The sequence below is a fragment of the Enoplosus armatus genome, chromosome 15 (assembly GCF_043641665.1).
Source record: "Enoplosus armatus isolate fEnoArm2 chromosome 15, fEnoArm2.hap1, whole genome shotgun sequence".
NCBI classification, from domain to species: Eukaryota; Metazoa; Chordata; class Actinopteri; order Centrarchiformes; family Enoplosidae; genus Enoplosus; species Enoplosus armatus.
This window is the reverse complement of record NC_092194.1, coordinates 7,662,661-7,686,153: the sequence shown is the minus strand read 5'-3', so window position 1 is coordinate 7,686,153 and position 23,493 is coordinate 7,662,661. Positions and strand designations below refer to the sequence as shown.

At 44.9% G+C, this 23,493-nt stretch overlaps 1 protein-coding gene across 1 annotated transcript in view; it reads right to left on the bottom strand.

Moving 5' to 3' along the window:
- LOC139297344 (AT-rich interactive domain-containing protein 1B-like) overlaps nt 1-17,370 on the bottom strand; it is a 168,123-nt gene extending 150,753 nt beyond the window's left edge. Inside the window, 1 exon segment of the mRNA XM_070919970.1 lies at nt 16,123-17,370. Within this exon segment, the coding sequence (XP_070776071.1) occupies nt 16,123-17,370 (1,248 nt within the window).
- Nucleotides 17,371-23,493: the final 6,123 nt, after the last annotated feature.

The window sequence follows — 23,493 nt, the reverse complement described above, 5'->3', positions numbered from 1 at the left end:
CAAACGAAAGAGAGAAAAAAGGGGTAGGAGGGAGGGAAATAACAATAACTCCATCTGCCCCAAAGAGAGAGAACAGGCTATTTGAGTAAATACGCTGCCCTTTTGCTTCCCACGTCTCCCAGAGCCGAGCAGAAATGCTGGTATTAAATATGCAGGCTAGATTCCCCCCTTATTCAAGGAAATCACCACCTTTGCTAATGGAATGGTATTGGAGAGGAACTGCGTTTCTACAGCTTGGATAATTATGAACGAGGTCCCGTATCACCAAGTGTGTTTATGAATTAGCAATGGTTATTCATGATATTGTGCTCAGAGTAGGGTGAAAATACATAAGTGAATACTAAGCGAGCAGACCAACAGAAACGATGCTAAAGGGTCCTGAGGGGGCTTTCTCTGCCATCCATTAGTCTTCCCTGTAAGGCAAAGCTTAACGAGCTCCTCAGGCAGGGAGGCTGGCCATTGAAGGAGAGGGAGCAGAGTAAATTATAAATGCGAAAGCTCCATTTAAAGCAAGACCACAATGAGCCCCCCTCCCCAGCCCTCCCCTCCCCGTTATTAAGCTCGTTTCCACCTTTCCTCCTTCATTTTGTTTGCCGCTCCTGAAACACAGGTGTAGTATTACAATAAAAAACATGTCTTTCATCACGGAATTGATAAATAAATATGCTGTATTTATAAAAAGCAAGTTGTCAAACTAGGTCACACCCATGGTGCAGTTAAAGAGGCTCCCCTCTAAAAACAAGGATTTACATTCAGGCTGTTTGTTTTGGAGCACTGCCCAGTCCTCCAGGGTGGAACCATCCATATTTCTCCTGCGGGTGATCCATCACTTAAAAACAAAAAACAAAAACACAAATAACAAACAGATATCATGACCTTCTTTCCTCAGGCGGATATTAGATACTCATTAAAAGTCACCTGAAACAATTTGAACCAAATTGATTTCATTATCAAGACTCGGCACAACACACAAGGCCCCCACGACCGATAGCTCAGCGGGAAATTTACAAAGTTAATTAGAAAAAAATTGATTTTCATATCATTTTTTCCCCTCCGCTTTACTTTATGTCACTTTACCATCGTAAAGTGACATGGAGAGGGGCTTGTTGACGCACGGCTGCAGTGATGCTCGGTGTGGATGGGAACACAGCGGGTTAGAGGCTTGAACATTGTAAGTGGAGTCGGAAAATGTATTCCAGCTTTCAGTGGTAATAGAACAGTGTGTGTGTGTGTGTGTGTGTGTGTGTGTGTGTCTATAACAGATTGTGTAATAGCATGTTATGGTAGTGTTCTTTCCACCTAAACCCCCACGCACCAATATCTCTTAACCTCTTCACCTCTTGCATGCATACACTCAAACACACACTCCACCTCCACCACACCTAGTTTTCCCCCCACACCTCAATATGGCGGTCACAGCAGCAGACGAGGCCTTAATTTTCTCCTGTAATGAATGGGAGCCTCCACTCTTCCACCCCACTGTGAAGGCATACCCAGAAATGGGCTCCTCGACCTGGGTTAGGGGCCCTTGAAATAGGCTTCCCTCCCCCCGCAGTCCCTCCAGGTCACCCTCTCGGAGGCCCCAGGCTCTGTGAGCCCGGGCCAGGCCCCCCATCTCCTGGGCCCTGACTGGGAATCAATCACCGAAGCTGGCTGGGAACATGAGGTGGGGGAGCTGGGTCGATCAATGAGAGGCTCCAGGCCTGTGGGAGCCCTGATGCATGGCCTGACTGTACATACACACCTCTGACTCACACTAACTCCACCATTCACTCCCATTATTGCTAAGCCCCGGGGCACCTATGTTTACGGTGGACTGGCAGTGCCAGACCGTATAAATAGCATATGACTGAGAAAATTGAGTGATATTTACAATTAAAGGGCCTTAATTAGATTTGGACATGATCACGCAAAATGACCGTGACTATTTATTGTACATGTCCTGTATAGTATCCAATCCTTTTTAATCATTTCTTCATTTTCATCAGCCTCACATGTTTTCACTATATGAGAAAATAAAAGTAAACAATAGCTAAATCTCCCTGTTATTAAATTCAACATTTAGTAACCACATACCACATCTAAAGCAGAGCAAGCCAATCTATGGCCAGAATGAGTACCCTGATCATGAGTTGTTTTACACAGCGAACCTTGACCGACCTTTTATGTTCAGGTTTTTATTAAAGGCCAGACATATTAAAGGGATGCACATATTTCCCAGGAGGGGCAACAGATCCTTTGGCTGCAACACACAGATTTCACCATGTGTCCAATTCTGTGAAACAAGGTGTGCGCGTGTCTCTGTGTGTGTGTGTGTGTGTATTTAGTGTATGTATTCACCCACATGGCAATTTCATGTGAAACGGTATGACTTTACACACTATGAGAGCAAGTAAAAATGATTTTTAAAACAATATATGAGCTCACTTCCTGTGTGGATGTATGGATGCACACACACACACACACTCAGTCACAATCGATATATTAACCAACTGTAAATGCACAGCATGTCTGTGAATGTCTGCCAGTATCAGTAAAACATGTGTATAAGTATTGTGTGTGTGTGTGTGTGTGTGTGTGTGTGTGTGTGAGTGAGAGTGTGTGTGAGTGTGTGATCAGTGCGTACCATCTGTGTCCAGATGTTGCGTAGAGAGCAGGCTGCGTGGACAGCCAGACAGTTGGCAGGCCTTCTGACAGGCCTGTGTTCCTTATTGATAGAGGGATCACAGAGACAGAAGAGTCAGCCGTGCTCAGCTAGACCACAATATTGTCCTCTCTGCTGTTATTCATCCCAGTCAGCCAGGAGAAAATGGGATGTTCTGAGCCAAGTTTATGGCTGTCAGATCTGAGCCAAATAGGAGTTGAATAGGTTTCAAACATTTGGAAAACAGCATGAGGAACGTTTGATTTGTCATACAGATGCAGCCAGATTCTTGTGCCAGAGCCGAAGAATTTCATTGTATTTCAATTCTGACGAGGATTTTAATACAGACGACAATGAAGCTGAACCTGAAGTGCACAGCCCAGTGCATTGGGGTGAACGGCAGCAAGGGCCAACATGTTGGCGGAGTGGTTAGACTGGTTCTTGTATGTTTGTGGAGGTGAGATTGAGGCACGGTGCAGCATAACAGCATATACTTAAACAATTTGACTGATTGCATCTCCAATCCAGTAATCTCTGTGTCAACACTGAGCATATCGAATACTTTACATATCTGAAGCCAATATCACACTCATGTACACACATATATTGTAAAATGAAGCAAATTTCCCCAACAAAATAATCTCAATAACTATGGCATTAAGAGCTTTTATACATTATAGGGCCTAAACCATCCAGCACATTAGCGCAGTTTCTCTCTCTTTTAGTTTTTACAAAAGGCATCTGTTGACTGCTTAGTTTCCTTTATTGCCTCGCAGAACTGTCTCCCTGACCTCGCACCCTGTACCATCTTTCTTCCCCGGCTCCTGCCAGAGTTATGGAGCAGGGCTGACGTTTATGGAGGGCAGACCCTTTTCCCGGAGCTTTGATCCAGAATGTTCTATAGCCTATAGTTTTGCAGGGGTCATCCAGGAGGAGCCATGTGGGCAGCAGTGTGTGTAAGTGAAAGCACATTGAGTTGCTCATTTTAGGCAGAGCCTCAGTGTGGAGACCAGTACAAACGGGCCTTGGAGGATTGGAGGGGTTATAAGGTACATGTTGGGTGTGTGCATGTGTCTCCGAAGGCTATGCTCTACCTACGTGTGCGGGTGTGGGAAAGGAAAAGATACACAGCACTAATCAATGAGAGAGAAAAAAAAATCACACAAAAAATAGTGAATCAGCAGCCAACCCAAAATTTCATCAGGCAATATCACAGCTCTCATATCTGTCATCTCTCTTTAATCAAACTCCTCCATCCCCTATACAAATTATTCATGCCAGTAGCTAAATGTATTCATACCATTCTGTTTACTTTATTACTCCACTTTTATTCTGCTCTTTTCCCCACATTTGTTTACAAGAATAAAAGCCTACTCTGACAGAATTATCCCTCTGCACAACAAAAATAAATCACAGCGCTTGCGCACACATCATTCACATTCAAAGAGCACAGCTAAATTATAGATGGCCCCTTTCTCCCCAAATATGCATTTCATTAGCATTTCCTTCGCCTGTTGTCTTTTTTGTTTCCTTCTGCCCGCCTGCACGCACGACCCACTGATGTGTGTGTGTGTGTGTGTGTGTGTGTGTGTGTGCGTGTGTGTGTGTGTATATGACTGGAGAATGGGAACAGACTTGCAGCAAAGCAGGACGCGTCCCCTTTCCCAAGCCTAATTTAGGATTCAATTACAATACTCTTTAAAAAGCGTCGACTTCGCAATTAATTATTTTAAGATTAGCCTGACAGTAATGGGCCTCCCACCGACGCCAGCCAGCACAAGACTGGCCGCCTGCACCCCAGGACCACTCTGTCTCTCTACATATTATATATATATATACATTTCTCTCTCTCTTTCTCCCCTTCATCTCCATCTTCCTCTCCTGAGGAAAAGAAGAGATAAATCTTTCTCCTCCTCCTCACCTTCATCCCCTCCCTCTGTCCTTTCTTTTTATACCTCCTCTCATTGCTGCGTTACACTTTGTTTCTTTTCTTCTTGTTGTTGGGGTTTTGTTTTTTTTGGTCTTCCCTTTGTTACTTTGCGTCTTGCTCTGATCTCCTTGTCGGTTGCCGCGCAATTGATATTGCTTCAGTACGGCGGGCTGCTTTTTACGAGCCACAAGGGCCTTCTCCCACATCCTCCCGCGTCCCCAGGAAATGCTGACGGATGAGCCCCGCGACAACGTGCACAGGCACACAAACACTCACGCCCGTACACACATGCACGTACACACACGCACGTACACAACCGTCTGTCACCGCCGCTGCCAGGCGTAAGCGAAAAAACACGTCCTCCTCCGCCTGCTTTGATTGGAGCCAAGCGAAGCATTTTTTTCTCCCCTTTCCTCTCCGCCGCTGCTGCTTTTTCCTCCCACCCTTCACCACCACCACCACCACCCCTCCACCCAACCCTGTTTTTTTTTTTTCTTTCCTCGTTTCGGAAATGAATGTCATCATCCATCCCCTTTCTCCCTCCGCCGCAACTCCCCCCTGTCACCCCCGGGCAAACCTCAGCCGAAGCCCCCGATTCTGTTTATTTAAATATTTGATATGTAAGCAGTCATAAAATAAATGTCAGAAGAGGGAAAGGGAATGGATATGCGGGGTGTGGGGAAAGAGGCCATTATGGGTAATGGTTTCTGATGTACGCCCCCCCCCCCAACCCCACCATACATACAGACAAACCTGCACATGACGGAGCCGAGAGACGCTGAAGCAACAGGGGAATAGATGGAGCGGGGGCATCATGTACGGTCTGAATGTGTGTGTGTGCCAAGAAGGCTGAGATGCAACAGCTACACACACACACACACACACACAGTGACACACTTGTTCGACTAGCGATATGGAAAATAGGCCCTCCCATGCACAATTGACTTCTAATACATTGTATACTCCTCAAACCATCCATTTACCAGGCATTGCAATTTCAGGGGGCCCTGAAAGAAGCACTTTGCCAGCACTTTACAAAATACCTTAAAAAATCTCCAGCCTCTACAAATGCTCTCTCTCACAAACTGCCAATTCTAACATGTCTGTTAAAGCGACAACACAGCCTTGTTCCCTGGTACGTTGAACATCATTTTATTGACTTGCTAGGATTTCCATGTTGGACACAAGACCAGGCGCTACCTCCTGTTTACAGTCCACCGCCAATACCATTACAAACACACGCCCATCTCTCCGAGTGCCCCCTCACGTGTGAGTCTCCCAAGCTAGTGGCACCCAAAGGATTACACGGCTGTGACAATTTCACCCAAGAACTGATAAAAAAAAAAAAAAAGGGGTGGGGAGGCAGGGTGAATAAATCAAGCGCAGCCGCCGAGAAAGAGAAAGGGAGACAGAGGGAGAGTAAGAGAGTCTTTCGGTGAACAACCTTGAATTTCTCCTTGATGCTGAGATGCTAAAATACTGCTAATCAGCACAAAACATATCCCCAATTAAGAACAAAAATCATCACAAAATGTTCATTAGAGCTGACGGTATATTGGCTTGGCATTTCAGGGCCGTTTATTCTCAGACCTTTGCCTAACGAGCTCCCTGGCCACACCAAAGGGCTGCGGGAGGGGGAGTGACATCACATCAGTGGTCAAAAGTCAAAGAGAGGTGTTTGCCGGCTGTTGACCTCCGTCACCTCTAAATGCTCAAACGTGCCGAATCCCCCTGTGACTTTACCATCTGTCAGCATGCAGGAATGTATGCAAGGATACACACCTACAGCTTATAATGTACAGGCAACACACACACACACACACATCTTAAACATCCCATAAACACCCACAAACCCCACTTGTAACCGTAATACTCATATTCACACATACATGAGCACATTCCCATGACACTGATTACACACACATTTAAACATTACAACCTCCTACTCACATACCACACGTTACATTGATGACACACACATGTATGCACATCTATACACCACGGACACATACTCATACATATTTAACACACAACTATAACTGCTTCCCTACCACACCTGAAAATACACACTTTTCCATTACATCAATACAAACAGCTACTGTATAATCACCTCCATTAACTCACACATAGGTTCATGTACAAATACACATCTTCCCTAATACCCACTTTTCTGCATGTATATACCTAAATCCTCCACACACGTGGCCACTGCTCCTCACTGTCCCCTCCAGAGTCCAGGTCAGGGTGCCCTCCAGAGCGCCTCGCCCTCACTGCTGTTAATTACCCCTAATTGGCCCTGCTCGTTTTTTCCCCCTGCTATAATGGAACCATTCATCTTTACTACTTAATGAGTAGGCAATGTAGTCACCAGCCAAGGTCACCCACAACTAGCATCCAAAAGACAGAAAGACAGAGACTTGGAAACAACTGGGGGGGGGGGGGAGGAGAGAGAGAGAGAGAGAGAGAGAGAGAGAGAGAGAGAGAGAGAGAGAGAGAACAGTAGAGAGAGATGGAAAAGTTGTTTATGCTTCAAAATACAAGTAGAGAAAATGTGAACTTGAGACAATTTCCACAAATGACTGTGCATTCTGGAATGTGGCCAACGTGTAAAAAAAAAGTTGAGAAATGTCTGGGAGCTATGGGAGTCTGCAGTGTCCAACGCTAACCACAACACACACAGGGAATTTCCAAAGACAGACTAATTAAAATACCCGTTACGCGAGTGAAAACAATGGATCCCTCAAAACAACGCTGAAAGTGCAGACTCGTGCAGTCAAACCAAGTTGTAAATATAAAATGTATTTTTTTAAATACAGTGAGAGCCTCTTCTCCGGCTTATGCACACATAATTATCAAAACAATCACTCCGCAGTCAGCACAGACTTCAGCCCCAGCGGGTGAGAGGGCAACATGTTAGCCGCCTCAACTACCATAAAACATCTAATTAACACTGAATGCTTTAAATATTAGCCCAGTGGTTGCTTTGTATTTCCATTCCATTGCATTGCCATTTTGGTGGTGAGTCCCGGAAGAAGGCAAGTTACTGCTGGAAAAATTGGCCTCATTGCTTAAGAAATTAACAAATACAACTACATTTCCTGCACAATTGTAGATATTTTGATCATAAAAGGCCCAGGAAAGCTATTCTCAAATCCCCATACTAACACTGAGGTGAATCTGGAGTTTAGAACAAAATTGAACCCAACCCTCTCATCAGGCAAAATAAAACTCCACAGGAGGGGTCTTTATTAGTCTGACTCCAATAGATTGTTGCCAAATCAAGCCTCTACCCACTGAATTGTTTTCACAGTACACAACAAACTGTTGACACATTCACCCAGGGGACAGCAGGTCGGACAAGACAACAATATCTTCACATTTTGTAAGTGTGTGAATTTTGTAAGCTGTCAGTCTTTGCCTAAGGTAGAGCCGAGGAATGTTTCAGGTTCAAGCATCATAATTTGCCCTGGTGAGACGTGCCAAAATCTGACAACCAGCCATTTTCCTTGGAAACAGATTTCCTTCAGAGAAGTGCCATTGTGTTGTAGTTCCTCCATTCAGTCTCATGCAGCGTAGCGGAAGCGAGCAGTCATGTGCTCCTGCAGCGCTGTGGCGATCAGCCCGACACGGCAATGTTTGTAAATGGGACAGTTGTCTATGGATTATGTTAATGTGGTATTCCACACTCCCCTCTGGCATGTGTCTGACATTACAGTAACCTTTGCATGTTTAGCCAACAGTAACTATGGATGTTCATTGAGCAGGGAGACGCACACGTGTGCATGCACTTAGAAACACACACAGGCGTCAGGCGCAGTTGCACGGGGAGATTAACTGTGCACAGCAAACATCTGCTCTTGCGAACCGTATTGATATCCTTTGGAGGAATTAACATCTTAAAGAAATAAGACATTTAAACTTCAAAATAAAGTTCACTTGTGTTGTCGATATCTAATCCAGTTCATCCGGTTTGTGTCAAAGGAGTGGCTGGAATGTGGAACACATGTCTGGCCGTATCACAGAAGTGCGTAATGCAAGAAAATGAGAGAAATACCAAGACTAAATATCTGTACTCCACACCCACTGCAACACATAACAACCAGATTTCTAACATAACATCGTCTCCCACATGCACTATCTCCAGTGAGCAGTGTCAAATGTGTGTGTGTGTGTGTATATATATATGTGTGTGTGTCCACTGTGCATATGTCTTAGGAAGAGGATGTGGTGTGAAGTTGCTTCCTAAATCACTGAGATAAAATTGATCTAAATTAGGTAGCATTCAGCCAGGAGTGACCACGAGTATCCTGTTGTGACCGGTGTCTATAAATCACCAATATATCCACACACCAGCTCTGCTCACACACACACACACACACACACACACACACAAACACAGGAGGCTGCAATGGACAATCTTAGGTTTGGTAGGAAAGGAAGAAGGTTAAAGGAACTTGGCTGGGAAAATACATGGCACATGGCATGGATGGCAACATAAAAAGCAGAGAGATGTACACGCATACGTATATTTGTGTGTGTGTGTGTGTGACAGAGAAAAAAGAAAAAAGAAAGTGGAACTCTGAGGGAAAAAGAAACAGACAAAACTCATCAGCAGAAACTCTGTGCGTCGTCCGTGTCCCATCGTTTTTCTATTTTTGTCTCTCCGTGCTTCACAAACGACAGACAGCGCCTTGCTGGTGCTGTTTGGTTGTATTTTCTTTTTTTTTTTAGCTGAGCAAATGGTCCCACCGTGCCAGCGCTGATTAGGATCAACTCAAACCAAACAGCAAGACGTGTGACTGGAGTGCAGAGTCTACAGTCTGGAAACAGAGAGGAGTGCAGGGGCTTTGATGTGTAAAGTGATGGATGATGGTGATGATGTTGATGTTGATGATGATGATTTTCTCACAGGCTGGTAAGAGGAGAGGACGGTGGCAGTTGGAAGTTCATACATGAAGTCATATACACTATATGGATTACACATAGGCTTCTATGTGAACATGCATTAACATTTTTATGCTCGATTATGCAGCAGGTTGGCTCAGTGTTAAATGTTCTCCAGCAACATAAAAAACAATGTATAAAAAAAGATTCTTAATTCATACCAAAGCATAAGCATGTCCACCTGAGTCGCATATTACTTTCTGTGACATACGGCTAATGACATAGATTCTACAAAATATTCTGCAGCACCTATCACTTTTCATTTTTTAATAAATGAGCAAAACAAGATATAAATTGGTTGAAAGAAAAAAAGAAAATGGTTTCACCTCGACCACTTCACCATCTCTAGGTATTATTTCAAATGTGCTCATGCTGTTATAAGCAGATTATTTAGTCGGTAGACTAAACCAAAAGCTCAAGGTAAAAGAAAATTGTAATAACATACATTTTTAATGAAAAATAATGTGCACCAAAAATCTTCTACATGCTTATGAATTAAAAAAACGCCTCAGTCTAATCTGCCAATTATCTTTTACTTTTCTTTTGCAGCTGAACTATCAGATCATTTGCTCTATTATACAAAGCAGAAGGTGATGCAGAGTTTGGTTGGATCTTAAAAATGTCATACTGCTTGAATTTACGTTTATTGCTGCAATCACAGAATTGCTGATTTCTAGAGGGACTGACCCGTATGTTTCCCGTTCCCTCTTGTGTTGGCCAGAGAGGACAGAAGAAAAGTGGAGGCAGCAGTTACTGTAAGGCCGACAGCGTTTCAGCAGTGGCCCACACATCTGTTCAGTACAGTGTATAAATATTCGATAGGATATGCTTGCTGTCTAAATACCTCTGAACTGACTGCTGGGCTCTTGGGAGATCTAGCTAGCTACTGAGAGCCAGAGACATGAGGCAGATAAAAGAGGAGAGACCATATTTAGAGAGGAAACACAGAAACAACAAAAAGAGATGGCTGCGAAAGTAAAAGCAAACTGTATAGTATAGAGGACCATCTGTTTAGTAAGTATATAGTTAACTGCCATACATTTACTTAGCAAATTCACAGAGAAAGAAAGAAAAAACGGAAGAAAGATCACCCCTCCTCTAGGACAGAGGGGGAGGAGGAGGGTCCTTCCATTCAGCAGCTCCACGTGGCTAATTAGCATATGTGAAGGTCAGGGTGGTGGTGGGGTGGGGGTTTGGGGTGCCACCACAGCACCCACTGCCATGAGACCTGGCGCCCTGCCAGCCACACACACACACACACTACTGAGGAGAGGAAACCCAATATACTTGTGTGTATGTGAGGCCAAACAACTCGTAAATACTTCTTTTTCCTCGCATCGTTCACAAGGCTGGAGCAGGGTGAGATCCAGAGGGAGAGGATTTTAACTGTGCTGACATTTGCCAGAGTTCAGATACTGATTCTCTGTCTCTCTCTCTCTCTCTCTCTCCGTCTCTGTGAACTCGGCCAGGCCCATTCCTCAGAAGTCAGCAGCCCTCCATGTGACTCACTTCAAATATCGCCTACATTTCTACATCTCTGGCCTCCCTATACTCTCTCTCTCTGTCTCTGTTTACACAGAGAAGACAGCAGCTCAGCGTCAATGCAAGTAGGTTTATGCAAATCATGACCTATTGAAATAAGAAGGACAAATTAAATTTTAAAAAGTATCACAGAAAAGACCTGAAGCTGATGAAATGACACTTGCTTGTGGTAGATTTCTTTTTTGATAAAAGAAATATATTAATAGGAATGCACTGGTTGGATAAATAATGACAAAAGCAACATTTCTGCTGCCAGAACTCACAAAAATGTTATAATTGTGCCCATACAGAAGTTGTGATGACATGACCATCATAATGCTGATAAGAGCTTTTCTTTGTCTCAGTGTTCAGGATGCATAGCTTTCGCTGATGGTTCTAACTGTGTACAAAATAAAAGAAACCTGTTTTTTCATTTTAACTCAGCTGATGGAAAGAGAGCTAACAGTCATTTGAAATGTGCTTGCTAACCCCATACCAGACCTGTGATAAATCCTACAAATCCCAGAATGCCAGAGGGCGGCTATAGTTTCCATACACGGTCATCATGAGAAAGAGCCACCACTGCTGACACAGACTAAATAAGGTTGAGAAATGAAATTGAAATTACTAACAAATCAAATCCAAAAATCCCTGGACTACCTCATCCACATGGAAAAGTCAAATTCTCCCATATGCACAATTAACTTTCCTCCCCAAAATTGCTTTCGTTTAGATTTTTCTGCTCCCTCCTGACACAGGCAGTTCGGATAAAACAGAGCTGAGAAACAGCTGACACCAAATCAACGCCCGCTTGCAGTAATTAAATCCTTTCTTTAGGGCGTTTACACATCCACCTTTGACTCCAGGGGATGTTGTGAGTGCATAGTGAGGCCAGACAAAAAAAACGACAATTATTTTATTAGCTGGCTAAAAATAAATTAGCTTATGTCCAGTGATGCCACTGGACAGTTGTTGTTGTTTTTTTTAATTCGTATAATTTTTAAAAATCGGAATTAATTGGTGTTTTGTGGAAACCGCATGCAGACCAGGGATAACCCCGGCCTGCCAATTACCTAAGCAGGCTCTGTGTTTCATCCAAGGAAGATGAAAAACGCTGCGCGGGGCCCTTATCAGACGCAACAGAGCAAATTAAAATTTCACTCTAGTGTTGCTAATCAGCACTGCGCTAGCTGGCCAAGACAGAGATGTAAACAAAACAACATAAGCAAACGACTGACGGGAGGGGGCACAGAGCGAGAGATGGAGGCATTGTGAGAGGGGTGGGGTTGAGGTTGGACTGCTTAGTGCTGACGCAGGGGCTTTAGCATCCTCCTGCCTGTACACACACACACACACACACACACACACACACACACACACACACATAGAGAGAAGAGACAGAGAGAAGAGACACACACTCAAGGACACAAACAGAAAATCTAAAGGCACACCCCAGAATAAAAAGAAGCACCCAAACACACACACACCTGTGTGCCCATTTCCGGACCAGACCCCATGGGCTGTCCGTCCGATGCAGAACATGTACCATAAATTAAATTCCAGCAGCCACAGTCAGGCCCATCACTATGCACAAGGCTCCCTGAGATAGCCGCATAATACAATGTGACATTGATGCATTGCTCCTATTATAAAGTCTTTGTTCGTATCACACTAATAATTCATAAGAGAGAAATGTAAACAGTATGCACTGGAGAGCACTGCGAGCAGGAATCATTTCAAGGTAAGCACATTACCAAGGATGGGATTGGGTCTAGTCTTTGATATGTAGAACTACTGAGCTTTGATTTCGATTCTGAAAAAAAAAAACAAAGGCAAAACACTGAGCATAATAGTGATAAATTAGTGGAAACTGTAGATATCCATTCGTTTTTGTTTTATTAGGTCAGATCTGAAATGAGTTGCTGCTGTAATTATCTAAGCAACAACACTATTTCCAACTTGCTAGGCCCTCATCATTATCTACTAATTACTCTTATTGTTCTCAGTGTGTGTTGTGTGTGTTCTGATTAGTGGATAACAGACAGATCCTTGTTACACATGCATGTTGAGACAAAAAATGCTGTTTCAGTTATGATGTAAACCTAAATACGTCATTAGGATTGCACATATGCTGTTATATTACTGCACATAAGCAAAGGAAGACACACACTGAGCAGGAATGGCCTGGATTGAAAGCAGCTGACGTGCAGACACACATGCAGGCAGGTCACAAACTGAACACTGAATATTGTTCTGTCTTTCCTCAATCAAATAGGCCACAGTAATTTGAAAAACTAGGACAATGTCATTTTGATGAGAGAGCAGGTTCAAAACACACACCTCCAAATAACACGAATCTGTGATGTGTGTGCACATACACAACACACACACAGTGGTGGGGCTCTGTCTTCATTTTGGTGAGTGGCCAGACGTATGAGTGTGTATGTGTGTGTGTGTGTGTGTGTGTGTGTGTGTGTGTGTGAGGGGGGGGCAGTGTAAATGAGGTGCACTCGTTTCGCTCACAGCTTGCTCCTGAAGAGAGGCAGTGGGGAGGGAAATTGAATTTGAAAGAGGGGAAACTGTGCCAACAGGTGACAGAGGCGTGCTCCGACCAAACGCACTCTGAAGTGAAGCGCAGTCATATCACGGGGCCAATTTGGAGGCAGTATTATGCACTACACCGCTCGCCTTTCTTACACAGCCTGTCAGTGCGCAGGAGAGCAGTGCTGCCGCTCCAAATATGAATTAAACATAGGGCTTTTGTAGCGTGAATATACTGCTGCTGAAATGTTGAGTCAAGAAAAAACACAGTAGCACATGCACTTATTCCAAAAGTGCCAAAGTGAAAAAAAAACATTTGCAGTTTTATGTTAAATGTAAGATTTGTTTAGGGGGCTGGTTTGTTGGAATTATCTGCAATAAAAACTGAATATGAATAGTATAGAATATAGCTCATATAGCTGTATGCTATCTGAGTTTCATTAGCATGTCTTTGATATATATATATATATATATATATATATATATATATATATATATATATATATGTATATATATATATATGTTCTTAATACACAAGCTGCATATAATCAGTAACAATCACAGTAGTAAGAAGTGAGATTACTGTAGGTTTCTAGTGACCATCCTATCAGTGCATAATTTGATACAATCAATACCACAGCAAAACCTCCCACGCTAAAACATTCACTTAATTTCCCCAGCATCCAACGCAAATTGCCTTTGATTGAAACAATGTAGGCTAATGAACTGCTTTTGTTTTGCGAGGCAGACAGTATAAGCTATGCTCGACCACCTTGCCCTCCAGTCGTCCAGATGTGCCATCCAGCAGCGCGAATAATGTAGTGCACCAAAAACAACCAGAGAATAATGGCTCTTCTTGTTTTGGGACAGAGTTCTGAGCTGGCAGCTACTCCCTCATCTGACTGTAGGTCTGCACACATCAGAGTTTCAGCACAGGGCCCGGGGACACCCAGGGATCCTTGGGTGCAGTCCCCCCAAAAAGAAGGGAATACTTGAATAATTAGTAACACTTTCTTCCCTCCCTCAACTGTTGCCACTGAGGTGCCCTTGAGCAAAGCATTCAACCCCCAGCTGCAGCAGTGGCCAACAGAAGTCAGCTCGGAGGGGTTGTTGTGTAAAACTGCAGTTGTAAAAGAAAGTCTTTCAAGAAAAAGTGAGTTTTTCCTCATATTTCTTGACGTTAATCCACAAACATTGTAATGCATTAACATCACAGGTATAAGCTAAATGTGTGGGACAATTCCTCTAAATTCTGCAGATGATAGCCTACATTTATATGACACAGAACAAACAAAACTGGACAACCCTCAACATATAACAAGATTCCAACTCGCTCTGCATGAAAACACATTATCCATTTTCTTTTAGTCATTTTGGGCTGACATTGCAGTCTTTCTGTATGTCTGTTCAGTGTGGAAAAATGATGTGAATAATTATCGGGAGCAGCCTAAACCTTCATAAAACTTCAATTATCGCGTTGGACGGCCTCCAAGTCTGGAGTATTCCCATAAGACGTGAATGCAGCATCACTACAGCGCCATGGCCAAGGATCCCTGCAAGAATCCTCTATTTTTTTTTTTTTTGAGTGCAGTCTGCCCAGCGGGGCCACAGGGAGCCAATCAGATGGCAGGCTGGGTGTCAACTGTGAGCCGGGAGTACGGAGAGCTTTTAGCCAGTTTACCTCCACTATTCAAATTCAGAAAAGAGCTGCACGGGAATGAACGAGGCGCACAAGAAGCGCTCCTGCTCGGTACGGAGCGCACGGAGAGGGACAGACAGGTCTCTGCTCGGCCGCGGAGTCCGTTTGATTTCAAATCACTTAAACATGAAGAGGTGATAAATACCCCAGGACGTCAGCCTCTGTAAATATCATTTCTGCACGTTTTCTGTAGGAGTATTTTACTTTGTTCGGTGAGCGCCTCGAACACAACACGTCCTCTAAACAGGGCGTTTCGCAACGTGTCTGACACCACGTCTGCAGAGAGGTGAATCTGCCCAACATTAATGTTGCCTTTTAATGCACCGGATAAAACTAAAAATGAAATAATACGGAGAGTACACGGCAGGACTATGAACGATTGAAATGTAAAGATAGAAATTCACCCTGTAATTATTGTGGGCTCATTAAAACAGTCTAATCAATGAAGCTGATCTTTTTTAAATAAATGTGGGTTTTCTTCCCTTTTGCTGTCATGTTAAAGCGCAGGTAGGTCCGATATTTAACACATCTACACGGGTTAGAATTATGCACATGTAGTGGCCATTCTTCTGCATAAAATCTCCTTCATAAAAATATTTAATGGAATGTAATTTTCGTATAATTCACTTAGGCCTTCAAACTTCCACACACTCGTCCACACTTAATGACCCTTGTCACACGGACTGTATTTGTGGTCAACACACACACACACACACACACACACACACACACACACACACACACACACTGACACAACACATGGTAATTATGAGTGACACACCAGCGTTGATGACAGTTCAGATGCACACCGGAGCGGCTGACTGTTAAGTTTCCCAAACTTACCTGCGTCCTGCCGAGGCCTTGCCCTCCGTTGCCTGGACTCATTGCATGGGGGTGGTTTCTCTGCTGCCCTCCCCAGCCGTGGGCCGAGGTGGCTCCATACTGGGGACCCACGTCTTTCCCTAGGCCCATGCCGGCTTGCTGCTGCGCCGTGGAGCCGCTGTAGTCTTGATATGCACCACCATAACCCCGCATCATGGGGCTTGGGGATGTCAGCAGTTGGTTGAGAGTCGGGGTGGCCCCTGAGGGATGCTGCTGCTGAGTTTGTCCTGGGAACCTCTGAAAGCCACCCGACGCGGCTCCCAGGGGAGACTTGCCGTGGCTCGCTGAGGAGTTGCTGCCCATCATCATGTTCCCAGGTTGCCGGCAACCGGAGGGGCCCATCATTCCGTAGGCCCCGCCGCCGTAGCCCGCCCGATACGCCGGGTACTGATTGTACTGGCTGTTGTGGTACCCTGCTTCGTGGGAGTTCTCCATGCTGTTATGCGCCGAGGAGTGCGTTATCCCCATCCCAGCGCTTTGTTGCTGCTGTCCGCCATGTTGCTCATAACAGGGCCTTGGAGTGTAATAGTTGTTATTAAACTCAGAGTTGTTAGTAGTTGGCCCCAAGTTAGAGTGTTCATACCTGGTGCCCATCATCCTCTCCGCGGGTTTACAGGTGAGGTCCCCCTCACCTTTTCCTGGCATGTGCTGCTGCTGTGGCTCCCCCTGGCCCCCCAACAGGTTCTCCTTGCCGCCGTGGTGTTGGTGATCCATACCTCTGTCCCCACGGGGTCCCTGGCCGTTGTTATTGGCGGTGTTGTTACTTTGGATCTGTCGCTGCTGATGTGGCGTAAATTGGCCGAATTGCGGCGGCGGCTGCTGCTGCTGCGGCGGTTGAGACTGGGGGGGATCTCCGCTCCCCACACATTTCATCTTGTGGTTCGCGATCAAACCCGTTTCCATCGAGGAAGTGGTTGAATTAGTCGAAGCCGGGGCGGACGTGAGGTTATTCCCATCCTTGTCGTGGCCGTCCGGAGCGTTGTGAGTCGTGGAAGTTGAATGAACCATGTTGAGCTCGTTTCGGCGGTGATGGTCTACATTATTCAGAGTCCCATCTCCGGCACCCAGCATCGGTCCAGTCCGCTGTATGGTCCCTCCTCCTCCTCCTCCTCCGGATTTCCCAGAATTGAGCTCCGGACCCAAACCGCTGGATAATTTCTTATTTTTGCTGTTAGTTCTGGTCGGAGCCGATGCAACTTGCGCAGCCATGGTCACTCCAACATCTCAGCGCGCAGTGACAGCAAGCCCCGACCAGCCCTGCACACAGAAAATAACACAAGAGAGGAAGAAGAAGCTGGGAGGTGAAAAATATATTCAGTGGAAAAGCTCTGTTCTAGCGCTGCGGTGGTGGTGAAACGGTGCGTCAGTGAGGCTTCATGTTGAAAGTTTCTCTGCCAGGTTTAAACGAAACTTTTTTTCTTCCCCCCTCCGCCTCTCCTCCATCCCGGTTCTCGGTAATATGTAGCAGCGTCTCCCGGAGCCCTTGTGGCCCAGCATGGCATGAGAGAGAGCGGGCTCTACCAGCTTATCCACCTCCAGGGCTCCGGCGCGCCTCACATGGAAAATCCGGACTGGAGTAGCGAGCCATTACGCACGCTGCATTTTGAGGTTTCTGTGCTTAACGATGCTTTTCGGTTTGATTTTACAATTAAAGAGAAGCTACATTGATGTGGCAATGTCTTGGCATGACACACACTTCCTTATTGTCATTATACTATCCAGATTTCTTTTAATAATTGCACCTCAGACGCTCAAGGAATTACACCCTCCCACTGAGTTTAAAGTGCATATTATTTTTAAAGAAGCAGAATCAGCCGTGACAGATCGGGCATTTCCAAATCACGCACGGACATTGCTCCTCCAGTCCACACGGATCCCTCAAATAAACACACCAGCAGATGTCAAGTTTACCCGAGCGAGTTTCCACGCGATTATCCAGATCTGATTTTCCCTCCTCCCACCCTCCCTGTCCCTCAGCTCAAGCCAGTTCTCTGCAGCTCTGACAGGAGTCGGACATGAAACCACAAGCTGTGCGCAATAATGTTGCCATCGGAATAAGAATGTAATCACACTTTATAGCAGCTATAATGTTGTAATATCTGTAACACAGGGTTCATCCCCTACCCGCTCCAATCACTTGCTTTCAGCCTGACAGGGAGTAATTATCCCCTTCAACAAAGAACCATAGCAAGAGGGAAACCATGGAAATACCGCAGCTATATACTATACAATATTCTACAGGACTATTTGCTGTGATAGCAGACGCAAATTGCCATTCAGTAGGATTAGGTCACTATAAACTCACTGTAAGTCTCCATAGGAATGTAATACGAATATTAAGGCCATTCTTCATTAGGGTCTTATTTGAATAAAAGGCTACATTCTTTAATTTCCTTGTCAGAGACGAACCTGTCAGAAATAATAATGCGATAAAAAAGGAAAGGAAAAAAAAAAATCAACCCCAGGCTGCAGTGTAGGACCACACAAAACCAAAGTCTACAAGATATGCTATCCCATCAGTGGTATTCAAACATGAATGTAAAATAGTGCTTAGTAAAGAAGCTGGGGTGTCTGTTGGGACTTGAATGAGCAGAGGGTCCGCTTTGATGAGATCAGATGCATTTGATCAACAGAGGGAGCTGCGGATGAAAGAGGGGTGGAGGGGAGGGGGGAGAGGGGAGAGATGGGGGTGGGAAGAGAAGGATTTGGGGATGAGACTTGTGCTGAGAATGGCCATGATAATGATGATGACTGGTGATGGTGGTGGGAACAAATGTAATGATGATGACGACAACGAAGGTGCCAGTGGATGTAGATGAATATTGAGGTAGTGATGAACATATTTTTCCAACACCTAATTGTTGCTTTAGGTCACATATTGGTGAAACAAGGAGGCACAATTCGCTCTGGCTTATACTTTGTGCATAGTGTAAGATAATTCACTATGAGGCCACGTCCATGACAATGGGAAGACCCCTGCTGGAGATACAGTGTTAGTACAAGTTAGAGCTAAAAAAAAAAAAAAGTACAAAACTACAAACAGAAAGGACACACCTTGTGTTTGTGTTTGACAGAAGTGAGTGAGAGGAGAACAGCCTTGTACAAAAACATTTACAACTTTGCATTTTGTGAAAGTACTTGTGTAGCATGAAAAAAATTAATATTACTACATGACAGCAAGATGCTTAATCCCACGCTGGAAGCTCACTCATTGGAGACAAATGAAAGTGAGTGACATCCCCAGAAACCTTTCCCAGCCGTTTGCCTTTATGAGCCCATATGGCAGAGAATAAAAGCTATAATGTTGTTATGGTCCAACTACAAAGTCTCCATGGTGTTCATCATTCAGTATACTCGGGCCCAGCCTATAGCATCAACAGGACCAGATGGCTATTTATCTATAGGGCACCCTGAGAAGACATCACATTTACATCCTCTGTGTATGTGAGTGTGTGAGAGAGAGGATAAAATGTGTAGGTGACAGAAAGTGACTGCTGTGTGTGTATGTATAGACTAAACTACATCTCCTTAAATGATCAAGAATTTCTTCATGTTAGGGATTCATCGCTGGTTATGTGCACCTTTTCTGATTAGAACAAGCCTCATCCACACCCTTCCTGCTCTCTGTACTTTGTGCACATGACGATTCTGGCTCCCATCAGTGTCCCAGATCAAAGCCTCAGCTCTGATCTCATCTAGAGCAACACTAAGGCTGACAGTGAGGGGACCTGAAGCATTAGCATATTCTATGATGGCGCCCGGCTTTTCAAGCCGTTGCCTCGGCTGCAGCTCTGGGTGTGCGCTGTGGCTTTGCAACTCTAATTTCCCTCTCTCGCTCATTAAAAAAAGCCCACTGTTCTCCTATTAATTCGCAGACACACTGATCTGTTTGAATGGCGAGGATGGGTGTGTGTGTGTGCAGGAGGAGGGAGGTGGAGGAGGGCAATGGCTCAGCGCATTTGCATTTATGTTTAATTTATAACCTTCAGGGGCCCCCTGATGCAGCAAGATTGAAACAATAACTCCAGACAAACACAGGGAAGAGAGGAGGAGGAGCCGGAGGAGGGTGGATGGAATTAAAAATATACAGATCTGGGATGGTATGTGTGCTTTGCATATGTGTGTGTGTGGGTGCGTGTAAGATGCTATTACTGCATGTGCACCCATGTGCATGCATTTTTATGAGCATTCATTCGTGCATCTGCACCAAGGTGTATTTGAAACTCGCACCCTCACACACACACACATTGACAGAGAGGCAGAGGTCTCCAATCCACGGGGGGATAACATGCCACAGTGAGTGTCTGTCAGGAGGAGAGCTGGAGTCTGTTCCGGGGGAGTCTGCAGGGATCTCCCCCTAGCAGCACAGCACAGAACAGCACAGCAGACAGCAGACAGCAGCAGCAGCAGCAGCAGCAGCACAAGCCTGGCCAAGCACAGAAAGTGGGTCAGCCCAAAACACACACAAATGCACACATGCACACACAGATACACACACAGCTCAGACGGATGCAGCCCCGGTGTCACATCGTGGGTGTGTTTGAAAGAAAAGAGAAAGAGAGAAAGAGCGAGCAGAGAAAGAATGCATACATGATGGTTTGTGTACGTGAGAGAGAGCATGGTAGTATATTTTGTATTAGTGATGTTGAAGGGAGGTGTGTGTGTGTGTGTGTCTGTGGGGGGGGGGGGGGTCTCGTTTAAGATAAGGGGTGGATGGCTAAGGAGGAGGAGAAGGGGAGTGTAGCTGAGACAAAAAGTCAGCCAGCCATTGTGAGCACACCCTATGGAAGTGCATCAAATTGATCCATAGTCTTTTCATTTCAGGCTTGGGTAAATAACAGCATTTGCATTGATCAGTCTGCAAAACCAGGCAATGATGGGCTTGGGAGCGTATGGTATGTGTGTGTCTGAGTGTGTGAGTGTGTATGCGTGTTCGTGTGGCGGCTAACAAAACACATCTCTTATTCCTTTCTGCTCCTTGCGGAGTCGAGGGCCTCACCAGAGCCCTACAAACGGCTATGATGGATAAAATGTTTTCAACAACACTTGAGAAGAGTGGATGCTATTGTGTCCGCCTGTATACTGAAACACAGAATCACAGAATTCCCAGGACGCCGCATGCTCTATTTATGTGTTATGAAAAACATGACTCAAAAGAAAACGGAAAACAGCTATGCTCTACTTTTACTGTCAGCTATCATGTGAAGTGTGAAGAGGAGGAAGAGGATGAGAGCGAGATACAGACAGGGAGAGGAGAGTAGGGGAGAGTGATTTTCTTCCACAGATCCTATCCTGATGGTGACAGGGGACTGGGCTCTCAGAACCCCCCCTACCCCCATACCTCCATCCCCACCTCCCCCTCTGATGCCTGTCACTGCTCCTCTCCTTCCCTCCCTCCCTTCTCCTGACTGGAGGAGTGTGTGAAGTGTCCCCCGAGAGGCACAGACTCAAAGATGGTATTTACAAGATCCACACTGAGCCCGCTTTTAACTGACTGTGAAGAACTTCTCCCGCCGCCTTTGATGTGCAAACCTAATGGGGAAGAGCTCGCCGGCAGTCAATGCATATGTTAGCGAGGCAACGTGAGCTAATCCGCTAGCATTGCAAGGTAGACTTCATGCTGCTTGTAGTAAGTGAACACTTCAAATGCTGTATAGCTTTGGTGCATTGCTGCCCTTGGAAAAGTCCCCATTGGCAAATAGACGCTGACGCGATGCGTCAACTTTTACAGAAAATTAGTGGCACTAGCAGCAAAAGACGAACACTTTGCTCATTTCATGGTGCACATTTATGAGTTGATATAGAAGCCTGTTGATGTGATCATCAACATTATAGGAAAGACTCCACACAATGTGCAAAAAAACAATAAAACCATGTGTAAAACCAATGATTATTCATCCAGTTTACAGTAAGTACATCAGCAGATCCTACACCCATTCTTTACTGGGATCTTTTATAAAGTGGTGCAATAAATCAGAGAGCTTTTTGATTCCCCTGCCACTTGACATTTCTACCCAGATGGGATGACTAACGTCAACAAAGGAGTCAGCAGAGCGATCTCTCCCACATCGAAAAACGCGCTACAGCCTGCAAGTCTGTTTAAAACAGGTTTTCTTTGTTCTGCTTTCTGTCGTAAGTGGTCTTGAGGAAAGAGGACTGATGCATCGAAGCAACTGGCGCCCCCTGCCTGTCAATTGAAAGGTCAAAGGTCAGAAGACACATTTAGGGACTCATTTGCTCAGTTAAACCACAAACTCACACACACACAATACAAAGAGGTAAATCACTGATGCCCGTCCAACTTAGTTTTATCTTTAACAACGGCACAGAGAAGGGAGGCTTTCATAAAAAAACAGAGGCATTTGGAACGATTTTGAATTAGGCTAATTAGGTTTGTGTTTTGTTTGTTGTTCAGGAGGCATGATCAAAGTGATATTTCACCAATTTGTGTCAGCTCCGGAGGAGAGGAGGAAGAGTTTGGAGAATGCTGCCTATTAATCTCCTCAGGTTCGGCGCGCTGTGCGTTAGGGACGGTAATCAAAACAAGAAAATTATGAATAATGAAAAGTGTTGATCAGAAATGAAACAAAACAGTACATTTGTGCTTTATTAGTGGCTTATTAGTAACGGGATTGGACTCTAGGTGTTTTTTTCCTATTTTCCAGCTCTTTAAAGGGGGGCTTCAATTTCAATGCATGCTCAATCCCCCCTGCTCAGCCTGAGTGGAAGAAGAAAAATCAAAGAGATGTGGATGGCTTGACCCAGGAGCTCAGAGTCTGAGAGCAACTGGCTGTTTTGATCTTATCTAATATTTATGAATAACTTCCTTGATATTTCCTTCGCTCCATGAAGCCGTCCGCTTTTACAGTGTTACACAATGATGTCTTAGAGGGGCGATGACGGAGATCAAACGGGACCCGGGCTGAGAATACAGAGCGCTCTCTCTCTCTCCGTAGCCTGGGAGGAAAGTCAGCAGCAAGCTATCTAACGCTGTGTGATTGAAATACAAGCTCCACTAGGCTGCAGCATGCAGTGTGGTGATATTTGTGTTTGTGTCTCTGTCAAAGGCGTATGGCCACAGAAAGGAAAAACACTGTCATCGTTTGAGCATAAAGACGCGTGTGCCTGCGTTTCTGCTTGTGATGGCATCCTATGCATCTTTGCCCGTGATTATGTGTGTTTTCTGCAATGGAGATGATTCTACACTCTGCCTATCCATGGCTTTCACAGAGCCATCCGCCACAGAACCATTGAAGGCTGTTTGGATCAGTAATGTCCTCAGATGCTTTTCGCTATCTCTTCACAAAAGTCAAGTGTTCTCAACATGTTATT